Source organism: Macrotis lagotis, chromosome X, assembly GCF_037893015.1.
Source record: "Macrotis lagotis isolate mMagLag1 chromosome X, bilby.v1.9.chrom.fasta, whole genome shotgun sequence".
Classification (NCBI taxonomy): domain Eukaryota; kingdom Metazoa; phylum Chordata; class Mammalia; order Peramelemorphia; family Peramelidae; genus Macrotis; species Macrotis lagotis.
Genome location: NC_133666.1, coordinates 627,040,347 through 627,053,203, shown reverse-complemented (window position 1 = coordinate 627,053,203; position 12,857 = coordinate 627,040,347). Strand labels below are relative to the sequence as shown.

The 12,857-nt window shown below is 43.8% G+C and overlaps 1 protein-coding gene and 1 long non-coding RNA gene across 2 annotated transcripts; one reads left to right on the top strand and one right to left on the bottom strand.

Moving 5' to 3' along the window:
* Positions 1–3,757: 3,757 nt before the first annotated feature.
* Positions 3,758–10,768, bottom strand: LOC141500385 (uncharacterized). The gene is made up of 3 exons (XR_012471916.1): positions 8,528–10,768; positions 7,338–7,442; positions 3,758–3,922 (listed from the first exon to the last, which is right to left on the bottom strand). It is a non-coding gene; the product is annotated as an uncharacterized LOC141500385 (long non-coding RNA).
* On the top strand, positions 8,557–11,543 carry KLF1 (KLF transcription factor 1). The gene is made up of 3 exons (XM_074203519.1): positions 8,557–8,768; positions 9,468–10,293; positions 10,799–11,543. Exons 1-3 carry the CDS (start codon positions 8,673–8,675, stop codon positions 10,972–10,974), a joined length of 1,098 nt encoding a protein of 365 aa, XP_074059620.1. The 5' UTR covers positions 8,557–8,672; the 3' UTR covers positions 10,975–11,543.
* The last annotated feature ends 1,314 nt before the right edge of the window (positions 11,544–12,857 follow it).

Here is a 12,857-nt window from a genome sequence, read left to right as displayed (position 1 = left end):
GCCTACTCAAAGGCAATGTGGCATAATGGATAAAGAGTTAGCCTCAAAGACAGGAAAACCTGGGTAAGTCAACACATACTGACTGTGTGACCCTGGATGACTCAATTAACCTTGATTGCCTCAGTTTCCTCATCTGTAAAATGGATTGGAGTAGGAAATGGCAAACTACTTCAGTATCTTTGCCAAGAAAACCCTTATTGGAGTCACAGAGAATTGGACATGACTGAACAATATTAAAAGATCAGAAATCAGTGGCACAGTGAGTCAAGAGTACCTGAATTCAAATCTGGCCTCAGACACTTAATAATTACCTAGTTGTGTGGCCTTGGGCAAGCCACTTAACTCCATTTGCCTTGACAAAAAAACTAAAAAAAATGATACTGCCCCCTCCTTTTTTTTATTAATACCTTTCCTCTTTAAATATATGTTGTATTTATAATGGACTTCTGCAGAGATCTCTGAAAGCTGGCTTACAATACATCCCTGGGGAATAAGGCAGGAAAAAATAGATATAGGGGAACTCAACTATGATTTCATTGTTATAAGGAACACTCAGTTCCTTTTCAGGGGAATATAGCTCTATAATCTACTCCACATTCTCTCCATTAGTTACAGAAGGAATTACTTCCAAAAACTCTGTAGGGGATGCCCAGTTTCTTTAAGATAAAAATGAAACTTCTCAGGCTACTATTAGCAATCTGGTTCTCCTCTACCTCCCCAGCTTTATTTCATGTTGTACTTCTTCACAGGCTCTTCTTTCTGGCCAAATAGGACAATTAGAAATTCCTTTTACTACACACTTCATCTCCTACCATCCTACATTTGCACAGGCAGTTTCTGGGTTCTACGGCTAAAAAGTCTTTCCTCCAAATGTCTATTTTTCAGAGTTCTTGTCTTCAAGGCTCAACTTGAGAAGCCACCTTCCTCAAGAAACCTTCCCTGATCTCTCTGGTTGTTACTATTCTCTCTTGCTTCAATTTTCCTCTTTGTTTTTTTTAAGTTTATTAATATTAAAAAAAAAAAGAAGCATAGCTGTCACTTCTCAATACTGCCCCCATCCTGTTTGTAACAAAAATTTGTTATAGTAAAATAGGGCAGTACAGATGAACATTTGCTCTGCAAAACAGAGAAACCTGGGGCACTGAGAAATTAAATATCCCATCCAGGCTTAGTCACACAGCCAGTATGTGTCAAAAGGGAGATGTCATCAAATGCTCCCTGCCATGGAGAAAAGGTCTCTCACCCTTACTCCCGTAAACATATTCCTCCCCTTTCCTCTCCTTCCTGGATTGGTGCTCCAGAGAGGGAACCAGGCAGTTTCCTCACTTCCACCCCATCCCTGCCCCTGCCTCAAGCTGTGCTGGAGCTTCAAGAACAGGAGACAAGAAGATATATCTCCCCTTCCACTGGGATATGGCCCAAGATAGCCAGGGACAACTCTTCTCTGGTAGATCCCCAAGAGGACTGACTGACCTGGGCAAGTGTATATTCCATGAAAGTCCCCATCATGGCCTATTCTAGCCTTGTCTCAAGTCTCAGTTTAGGGCTTACCTCCAAAGAGGACTCTACTCAGAAAATGCTCTGATTCTGTGATTAGCTCATTGCCACATTCCTACAGACTTCATTAATAATGACTTGAAAAATTCTCAAATTCAGCACCATCCTTGTGGCATTGTTAGCCAATGAGAGTATTTGGAGGAGCACGTTAAATAAAGCACACTTAATTTTTTTATTGGTTAATTTGATTTATTTTTATGTAAATGGTTTCCCCCCCCATTATATGTAAAGATAGTTTTCTACATTCATTTTTTCCAACATTTATATTTTATAAGATTTAGAATTCTGGGGCAGCTAAGTTGGCTCAGTTGGATAGAGCACTGGCCCTGTAGACAGGAGGACCTGAGTTCAAATTTGACCTCAGGCACTTTAATAGTTACCTAGCTGTGTGACCTTGGGCAAGTCATTTAACCCCATTGCCTTGCAAAAACAACAAAAAAGACTTTGAATTTCAAATTTTTCTCCTTCCCTCCCTCCCTCCCTCCCTCCCTCCCTCCCTCTGTCCTATCTCCCTTCCCAAGACAGTGGGGTGTTTATAGTGTTTTTTCAATTACATGTAAAGAGAGTTTTCAACATTTATTTTTTGTAAGATTTGAATTGCAAATTTTTCTCCCTCCCTCCTTTCCCTTCCCCTTCCCCAAGACAGCAAGCAATCTGATTTAGGTTATGACATGTATAATCATGTAAAACATATTTCCACATGAATAATACTGTGGAAGAAAAATCAGAATAAAAGGAAAAAAACACAAGAAAGTAAAGACAAAAACATGAAAAAAGTTAAAATAATAGGCTTCAATTTGTGGTCAGACTCCAAAGTAATTTCTCTGTATGTATTTAGTATTTTCCATCAGGAAATTTTGGAATTGTCTTGGATCATTTTATTATTGAAAAGAACTAATGTTATCATAGTTGATCATCACACTGTTACTGTGTAGAATGCCATTCTGCTCACTTCAGGTTCCAGGGTTTTCTGAAATCTTTTAGCACATCATCTCTTCTAGCACAATAGTATTCCATTACCTTTGTACACCACAGTTTGTTCAACCATTCCCAGTTGATGGACAATTTCTAATTTTTTACCACAAAAATAGCTGCTATACATATTTTTGTACATGTGGCTCCTTTTCCTTTATTTTAATGATCCCTTTAAGATACAGACCTAGTAGTGATATTGCTGAATCGAAGGGTATGAATAGTATGATTGCACTTTGAACACAGTTCCAAATTGCTTTCCAAAATAGTTGGATCAGTTCACAACTCCACCAATAATGTATTTGTGTTCCACTTTTTCCACAGCTTCTCCAACATTGATCATTTTTCTTTTCTGTCATATTAGCCAATCTGATAGGCATGAGGTGCTACCTCAGAGTTATTTTAAGTTGCATTTCTCTAATCAATAGTGATTTAGAGGACTTTTTCAAATGATTAAAGATAGCTATGATTTCTTCAACTTAAAACTGCTTGCTCATATCCTTTGACTATTTATCAACTGGAGAATGACTTATATTCTTATAAATTTGACTCAGTTCTCTATATATTTGAGAATGGTGCCTTTATCGGAAACATTTGTCGTAAAAATTGTTTTTCAGTTTTCTAAGGGATTCTTTAGGTAGAATGTAAGCTCTTAGAAGGTAAGTGCTATTTCATTTTTGTCTTTGTAGCCTTAGTACCTTTGTAGGTCCCTAATGTCTTTTGAATTAAACTGAATTTCCTGACTCCTCCCAGCTTAGGGTTCCCTCCCTCTTCAGGTGATTTCATAGTGCCTTTTGGGTACACATTCTGTCCTTATAGCCTCTAAGGTCTTTGACTCTAAACCCCTTTCAGTTTTGTCACTGCCACTGCCTAGGATACACGAGATGCTTAATTAATGCTTGTTAATGGATTGGTTTATATTGTTTTCTTATTCTTGGAATGGAATGGAAGCTCTTGGAAGGCAGAGACTGGGTTTCCTTTTTTTCTTTTTTGGCATTTGCAGTAGCTACCAGAGTGCTTTATGCAGAGCAGGAATTTAATAGATGCCTGCTGAATTGAACTGAGCAAGGAAATGTCAGAAATGAAACTTAGAAAGAATGTGATAGTTATATAGAGAGGATGGATGGATGGATTGAAGCAGGGGGAGCCTGGAAGCCAGGACACCAATAAGCAGAGTTATCACCAGGAACACTTCTCTTTTTTCAATTTAATATTTTATTTTTTCCTAATTACATATAAAAACCATTTTAGTATTTGCTTTTTAAAATGTTGTGGTCCAAATTCTGTTCCTCCTTTCCTTACTTCCTCCTTGAGAAGACATGCAGTTTTATATAGGTTATACATGTCTAGTCATGCAAAACATATTTCCATATTAGTCATGTTGTGAAAAAACCTACAAACCAAACCAAAAGAAAGCAATAAAAATTAAGTTTTAAAAGTATGCTTTAATCTGCATTCAGAATCCATCAGTTCTTTCTCTGAGGCAGATATCATTTTTCATTGTAAATCCTTCAGAATTGTCTTGGATCCTTCCATTACTGAAAACAGCTAAGTCATTCCCAATTGATCATAGTACAATATTGCTTCATTAACCAACCAAGAATGCTTGCACCTGGAGTGAATTCATTTGTGAAAAGAAAGTGATGGCACAGAGGTTGCAGTTGTTCCAGGAAAAAAGATAAATTATATCCCAGAGAACTCATCTTATATCTCAAAGCCCAGGATCCTCAAGCCTAGAAGGGAGCAGAGGGCAGGTAGCCTAAAACAGGAATGACACAATGATGGGATTTGCAGGGGATGGACTAGGTCTGGAGACTGGAGTGCAAGCAAAAAAGACTGGAGGAATAATTCCCCTGCATATGTCAGAGCCCTGGGAAAAAGCCCCTGTTGCTTTGCCCTAGTTACAGGTTCTGACAAGGAGGAGAATATTGAAATAGACTGAGCCAAAAATGATAACGGTCTTAACCAAGGTGGTGCTTGATCGAGCAGAGCAATGAGGACAGATGTGAGAGAAGTCATGGGGATGGTGATAAGGAGCGCTGATAGTGAGTGAGAGGTCTAGGATGCATCTAAAGTTATGAACCTAGTAGTTTGGAGGGTTGTGGTACCCTCAGCAGAAATAGGAAGTTCAGAGGAGGGTCAGGCTTAACAGAGGAAGGTTAAAGGTTTTGTTTGAGATTTGTTGAATTCGGGAAACCTAGGAGACATTGAAGTGGAAGTTGGTGTTTAACTGGGGTTCAGGAGAACTCTGGCTATGGATACAGGTACATATTTGGATTTGGGAATCATAGGATCATGGTGCCAAATTGGCTGTCTCTATCCCACCTTCCTTAAACTTTGAGCTCCAGAAAGGGAGGTACCATATTTTCCTTTGAATCTTTCCTCTATATTTCCTTCCTTTGTATCTCTAGCACTCAACACATTGTAAGAATTTAAACAAATGTTTACTGAATGGTTAGTATGAAAATAAGTTTTGCATGACTTCACATAATAGCTTGCCTTCCCAAGAAGGGGAAAAGGATGAAAGGGAAGGAATTTGTGACTCAGAATTTTTAAATTGTTAAAAAAATTTTACATACTGGGCAACTAGGTGGTGCAATGGATAGAGCACTGGCCTTGAAGTCAGGAGGACCTGAGTTCAAATCCAACCTCAGACACTTAATAATTGCCTAGCTGTGTGACCTTGGACAAGCCACTTAACCCCAGTGCTTTAAATAAATAAATTTTTTAAAAAAATTTACATGCAATTGGGAAATATTTGAAAGAATAAATAAGAAAGAAAATGCAACCCCCCCCAAACCCTAACATTAACTGATTGACAGAAATAAGCAGTTAAGTGATACAATGGAGAATCATCCTAAGTGCAACACTTTAAAAAAAAAATTTTATTTTGAATTTTTGCAAGGCAATGGGGTTAAGTGACTTGTCCAGGGTCACACAGTCAAGTAAGCATTAAGTGTCTGAGGCCAGATTTGAACTCAGGTCCTCCTGATTCCAGAGTTAATGCTGTATCCACTGTACCATCTAATTGCCTTGAATGTAACACTTTTTCCCCTGTAACCCCACAGTCTCCTTTTAATCATGTGCATAGAATTGATATTCGAAGGCATAAGAGTATGTCCAAAACAATGTGTATAGAGAATCCAACTGGTAAACTCCCACAATAAGGGGTCAAGGCATGATGATTGATAATATAGGAAAGAGAATGAGTTAAACAATAAGGAGAGAAGAAAGAGGAGGCAATATTGGAAAAAACTTGGAGAAGAAAGAATATATAGAATGAGGGAGCAGTCACCCACTGCAAGGAAGTCAGGAAGGATAAGGATTGAGACTAGGCCATCAGAGTGAACAGTTAAGAGATCATTGGGAGGGGGGTGGCTAGGTGGCATAGTGGATAAAGCACCGGCCCTGGAGTCAGGAGTACTTGGGTTCAAATCCAGTCTCAGACACTTAATAATTACCTAGCTGTGTGGCCTTGGACAAGCCACTTAACCCCGTTTGCCTTGAAAAAACCTAAAAATAAAAAAAAGAGATCATTGGAGGCAGCTAGGTGGTGGAGAAGACAGAGCACCAGCCCTGGAGTTAGAAGACCTGAGTTCAAATCTGATCTCCCTTAATAATTACCTAGCTTTGTGACATTGGTCAAGTCACTTATTCCCATGGGCCTTAAATTTTAAAAAAAGAGATCATTGGTAACCTTGAAGGGAATGGTTTCAGTTGAATTTAGGGCCTATATTCAGATTGCAAGGGGTTGAAAAATAAGTGATGAGGAATGGGAGAAAGTGAGAACAGAGATATTATTCCAAATTGTTTGACAGTAAAGTGAAACCATTGTAGGGAATACATATGGAAACGGTGGGGAAGATGTACCTTTGCTATAGTAGGTGTACTTCATAAATGCCAGCTAGATTTATTATTATTATTATCATCATCATCATCATCATCATTATTATTGACTATATAATTGGATGTAAGATTGTGTATCTGTATTTGCATGTGATGATAAGTGTGGAAATCTGTAATCTTTATGGGTGTGACTGTGACTGGGAATGTGAGGTTGTTATGTTTGGATACAATTGTCTTTGTGGGCGACTAATATGAATACATTCTGGCTGTATATGATTGGGTGTAACTGCATGTAATTATGTATTTGTATCATGACAACCCCCATAAGCTCCCTGAGAGGGAAGCAGTGTCTCCCTCTTTTGTATCCCCAGCACAAGGGATTTGGAGGCCTAGATCTAAAAAGCTTTAAGATCTGATCTGCTGTTCCAGAGGTGTCCAATCCCTAGTCTGGCCCGTGCTCCAGAGTGTGGTTTAACCAGTTTAAAATGTAATTAAGAAATATTTGACAAAATAAATAAAAAATACAATGAAATATAAATAACATGACATTTAAAAACTAAGTCAATCTGCTGCCCATACAGATTAGTGGCTCCTGTTTCTATTCAAATTTGACACCATTGCTCTCTAATACAATCCCTTCATTTTACAAATGGGGAAACTGGGGCCCTGAGATGGGCAGGGTTTTGCAGAGAGAGGAGTCTTTACCTCAGGGTCTTTCCCCCTAGCCTGGGCTCTTGGCTGGTGGGCTCATGCCTACTGTCTTTGCTGCATGTGCATACTGTGCTCTCTACTTGGGTGCTTCTCTGGTTGGGGTGAGGGGGTCAGAGGGGTCATTGAAGGGACAGGACCGGGGATGGGACTTTCTGGAACAAACCCCACCCTGGGGCAGGAAGGGTGGTAGGGCAGGGGGTGAAAGGTCAGCTTCCCCTTCTGCTCCCACTCCCAGCCCAGTCTGGCCACACCTGCTGATCTCTCTGTGTGGCCCCTCAATGTAATCAGAATCACCGGTCTGGCTAAGTGCTGATAGCAGGGCATCCAGACTCAACCGTCCAGCTCTTCAGGCCCAGCTGAGAGACAAGATAAAGAGGCAAGGGTTAGGAGTGGGTAGGTGTTGCCCCACCCCCCTCTCCCCAGGGCGACAGAGGAACCTGCACCTGTTTTTAAGTTTCTGTCCCTGAGGGGGTTCCCCTCCCCCACATCATGCATGAACACACAGTCTCAGACATGGACCAGTTGGAGTAGAGCCTTGAATCACCCACTTGGTTTTCATACTCTAGGCAAGCTCCCTGGAGAAGGCTTTCTTTGGCATTTCATTTGTATAAGTGCATCATATAGCAAAAGGGACATAGAGAAGGGAGGTCCAGTCCTGTCCTAGGGAACCTGTAGTCCAAGAGGGCTAAGGGTAAGACCCAGAGTCCAGGAGCTCCTTCCCTCAGCTCTGATAAGGTCTAGGGCTTGGAAGGAAACACCTAACTCTGATCTCTCCTAACTTCCACCTCCCTTTTCTGACCCATTCATTTCTGGGGGGCACATAGAGGTTGAATGAGGCAAGACTTTGGTAATATTCCTTTGGGCTTTCTCCCAAGCTCCCTACCCAATCTTCCTCCTTGCTTCAGCATGGTTCTAACCTCTGGCCCCAGAAGGTCCATCACAAGAGATCCTAGATCTAAGGAATCTTGGGCATGAGAAATGAAGGATCCTGTTTCCTTGTATCTATGGGAGTCCTCTGTCTTGGTCTAAAGTGTGTACATAGGCTAGGTAGGCATTTGGAGTCTGGGTCTCAGGGATCTCTGAATCTGGAGAACTAAGGAGTCTGTGGCTTAGGGTATGGTTCTGGGTTTAGTTCTTTGCTCTAGAACTTGACCTGGGAGTCTTAGGTCTTAGATACTAGGTATGAAGCCATCCCCGGACGAGGCACAAATCTGGAGTGGGGCAAGTCTTGATATGGGTTTAGATTTTTAAGTTGTTTGTGTGTGGGGAGGCTCCTTAGAATGGGTTTAGGTTTGGTCTCTGGGCAGTGGACAGAGCAGGGAGTGACTGGGGCAGGGGGGGTTGGGGAGGAGGAGTTGAAGAAGGTAGTTGAAAGCCATGAGCCCCAGCAACTGATATGTTTGTCTCCAGAAATAGTGACCCTGGGGCTCCCCCCCCCAACCTTATCAGTCTCCAGCCTCAGCCAATCATCTGTAGGCAGAACTGTAGGGATCCCAAAGCCCTCAGAGCCTCTATCCAGATGGAGCTAAATGTGAGACGGGCTCAAGGAAAGCTGAACTTTGGGGGACCGAAAGTTGGCTGCTGCAATGGTCTCAATGGCAGAGCTTTCCTTGCCGTCGATCAGCAATCTGGCCAGCCTGGGGCTGGGACACCTGCAAGAAACACAGACCAGGAGCCACAAGGTGGAAAGCGGGTTATTTCTAGGGGGTGGGAATGGAAGAGGGCTACTGGGGTCTTGCCGTAAGGCTGGTCTGAGGGCTTGGGAACCTAGTTTGGGTTTGGTTTGGTCCAGGAACCTGAGAGGGAAAGAAAACAACAGCACAGGACCATGGGGAAACTGAGGCCCCAAGTTAAGTGGGATGTGGTTCACACAGTCAGAGAGAGAGGGAGATCAAAAAATACCATCACCCTTTTGATTTGGGGGTATGCTTAACTGACTATAAGGACAGTATGTGTGGCCAAGTGTGCTTATACAAGGCTTTAACCTCTCCTTGAACCAGCTTCCAGGGGAAGGGAGGAGGAAGGAGGAAAAAGACCCCAAGGTCCCAAGTGGGAAACCAAGGCACAGCCTGGGACTTCCCGCCAGCTTGAGCTCCATGTGTCCTCAGCTCCCCCATCCCCCTTACCATCTCAATATGCAGGACTAGATAACAGTCTTATCTGCTACCTCCAGTCCTGGGGCCCAGGAATGCTCTCTTTCACAGGTTGGTGGTTGGGGTGCAAAGGGGGAAAAACAAAATGAAACCCTTTCTTTCCAGACCTCCAGGTCTGACCCCATTTTCTAGACTAGTAGGGCAAACCGTTTAATAAAATCCCCAAAATTCTCTTCTGAGTAGGGATGGGGTACCCTGACTCTATCTCATCTTTTCTTTCTCTGATAGTGGTGGCAAATAGATGAAACTCAGGATGTGGAGCTCCAAGGTGCCAGTCACTGGCCCTACCAGATGAAACAGGAACATCAGGACCCAGGACCCTGGCCTGAGCAAGTTGAAGGGGACAGAGGGGTAGAGGGGGATGACCCCTGCTGGGATCTAGATTTCTTCCTCACCAACTTCCCTGGCCCAGGACCGGGACCAGGATCAGAGTCAGGTCCAGGACCAGGGGCAGGACCAGGGCCTGGGGCAGCACCTGAGCTCTGTCTAGCTCATCCCTGTGGCCTATTTCCTGAGGGTCCTAGTTTTATGGCTGAGCTCCAAGATCCTAAAGAGCACCCCAACTGGGGCTACTCAGCACCTCGGCCCCTGACCACTGAGGCAATGCCCTTTGGAACAACCCCTTTGCCCCTAGGCCCTAGCTCTGGTCTCAAAGCCCAAACAGGGCTACCCCCATTCTCAGCCTCCTGCCTTAGGGAAGGAGGGAGCAACTTCCCTCAGCCTGGGGCTGGATATACAGGGCCCACAGCTCCAGTGATGACTCCCTATGGGTTGTTGGGAACATACTCTGCCTTCTACCCAACCCCTCACTACCAAGCCCGGTTCCAGCTCTATCGAAGAGAGCCTGGACCAAGTTCCAGCCCTGGGCCAGGGCCCATGGCCTTCCTGGCTCCCCCAGCAACACCTGAACCAGAGGATGAGGCCACTAGACCTAAGCGGAGTCGTCGATCGTGGACCCGGAAGCGCCAGGCAGCCCACACCTGTGGTCATCCAGGCTGTGGAAAGACTTACACCAAGAGTTCCCACCTCAAGGCCCATCTAAGAACCCACACAGGTAAGCGACTAGTCTGGAGCTGAGGAAGGGGGGCTCTGATGGAGGAGCTGAGGTTCATGATTGTTCTCTTGAGATCCCTTTACTTAAGGCATTTTTGGATGGGCCTTGCATTAAGGGTGGGTCAGAGATAATCCCTGGAAATATCAAGTTTGTTCCTTTGGGGTCACTGGCAAATGATGTCATTGGTTCATGCTAATGCTCTCTGTACCTTGATGATCACTGAAACACTTGGGGGAGGGGGTGATGTCTTCATGTCCAGAGATCACTAACATTGTTTATTAGTACCTAAGCAGAAGGCTATGGGTTCTCTGAAACTGGAAAGGGGAGGGAACAACAGGTATGTAGGCAGATTGACAAGGTACCCAGACCTCTCTTCTAGGTAGGCTTATCTAACTGGGTATCTAGCTCCTTGGTAATGGTGACAAAGAGATGTGGTTTTAAGGGAGGTTTTTGGATTCCCCTCCCAACTCCTACTAAGGGTAGATCTGCCTCCTTCCCACTCCAGGAGAGAAGCCTTATGCTTGCTCCTGGGAGGACTGTGGCTGGAAGTTTGCCCGTTCTGATGAGTTGACCAGGCACTACCGGAAGCATACTGGACAGCGCCCTTTCCAGTGCCAACTATGTTCACGGGCCTTCTCCCGTTCGGACCACCTCGCCTTACACATGAAGCGCCACCTGTGAGACCCAACAGAGTAAGCCTGGTTTCCAAGACTGTGACGGAATCCCTGGCAGAGCCTGGAATAAGTCCCAGAGGGAACATATGTAAAGACCTTGGACAGGGCCACGTTCCTGATCATGGAAGGAGCCAGAGACAGAGAGAGTCATAGGCACAATGGTACATGGACTGAGACCTTGAAGCCAGCCCTGGAGCCACCATGTCCTTCCTAGTACCACCAACAAATGCCTGAGCAAGGCTACGCTCAGCCCCATAGGGAGTGTTGTTCATTCCTGGGTCCCCATGCTTCTGCCCTCATTCCCTCCTCCAGAAACCACTGTGGCTCAGCAGAAAGGATCCCCTCTGATCACAGGTTTCCCACTAACTCTTTGGCTGCCCTAGCCTGCGATCACCAGACCGTTGCTATGAATGGTTAATGTTCCTCAGCCCACTCTCAAGCCAAGTCCCAGCCTTGCTCCTCCACATGTGCCGTCCTCTCCTTAGCCCAGGCTCATGGTGTGGACTATCCTGGAGCCTTCTTTGTAAAGATGCCTCTCTTCCCTGCTGTTCTTGGATAAAGTTTCAGATATTCTGACTGGTTTGACTTTTTTGGGGAACTGGGGACCAAACAGTGGGGAAACAGCTGAGGACAAAGGAGTCCTGAGCTGGACCCTAACACATACCTGTTCCAGCTAGAAGAGTACTTGATAAAGGCTCAGGAAATTCCAGCTCTAGTGTCTGCCTCACTGTCCCAGGATGTACAGTTCACACTCTGGGTCAAGATATTCTAGCCTTGGTTTATGCCCAACTCGTTCATTTATTTATTCATTCATTCACTCATTTGGTCACTCAATAAACATTTATTTTTATTTTTTTTTAGATTTTTCAAGGCAGTGGGGTTAAGCGGCTTGCCCAAGGCCACATAGCTAGGCAATTATTAAGTGTCTGAGGTCAGATTTGAACCCAGGTATTCCTGACTCCAAGGCCCGTGCTCTATCCACTGTGCCACCTAGCCACCCCCCAATAAACATTTATTAATCACTTTCTGTTTGCAGAGAGCATTCCAATAGGATAGTTACAAAGCCTAATCAAAAGGCAGTGCCTGCCTCTGCTGAAACTCACAGATAGTAGTGAGATATGACATATAGTCATATGATGTCTCATATACTCCTAGGAAAAGTAGAGTCTAGGATCCTTCTTAGTCAATCAGCAAGCATCTATTAAGTCCCTATTATATGGAAGGCTAACTACTAAGGATACAAAGAGAGTCAAAAACTGTCCCTATCCTTAAGAAGCTCAGATTCAAATGGCAAGACATGACAAAAAAAGAAAAAAACCTATGTGCTTATGTGATACAGTGTAAATTGAAGGTTAGGGTGGGAAGGTGCCAACAGCTTTGAATAGAACCAAGAAAGTTCTTTTCTATTAAGTGGGATTTGAAATAGGTCTTACAGAAAACCAGGGAAGTGGGAGCCAGAGGTGATGTAGGAGAACATTTCCTCTTGTAAGAGTTGTGGCATACATCAAGAGAAGTATAAGAAGCCTGATAAGGCACAGAGAGGAGCCAGGCTCTGAAGGCCTTTACAAACCAAGTAGAGGGTTTTATACTTGACCCAGGAGGCAATAGGGACTCATTAATTTGATGGAAGTGGGGGTAAAGGCCTGTAAGAAAATGGTTAGACTAGGAAAAAACAGTTTGACAGCTGAGCAGGGGATGGATAAGAGGGAGGTGAGGAAAAATGAAGAGGCAGGGACATCTCAAATGTTGGGTCAGTTGGAAGAGGTTCAGCTTAAGGAGACTAAGGAGAAGGTAAGTGATTTACCCAAAATCATATAGAAAAAATGGGTGGGTACTGAGTGAAATCTCAAGAGAGAGCCATTTTTAACAGAAATCAACAAAGAGCCTGTC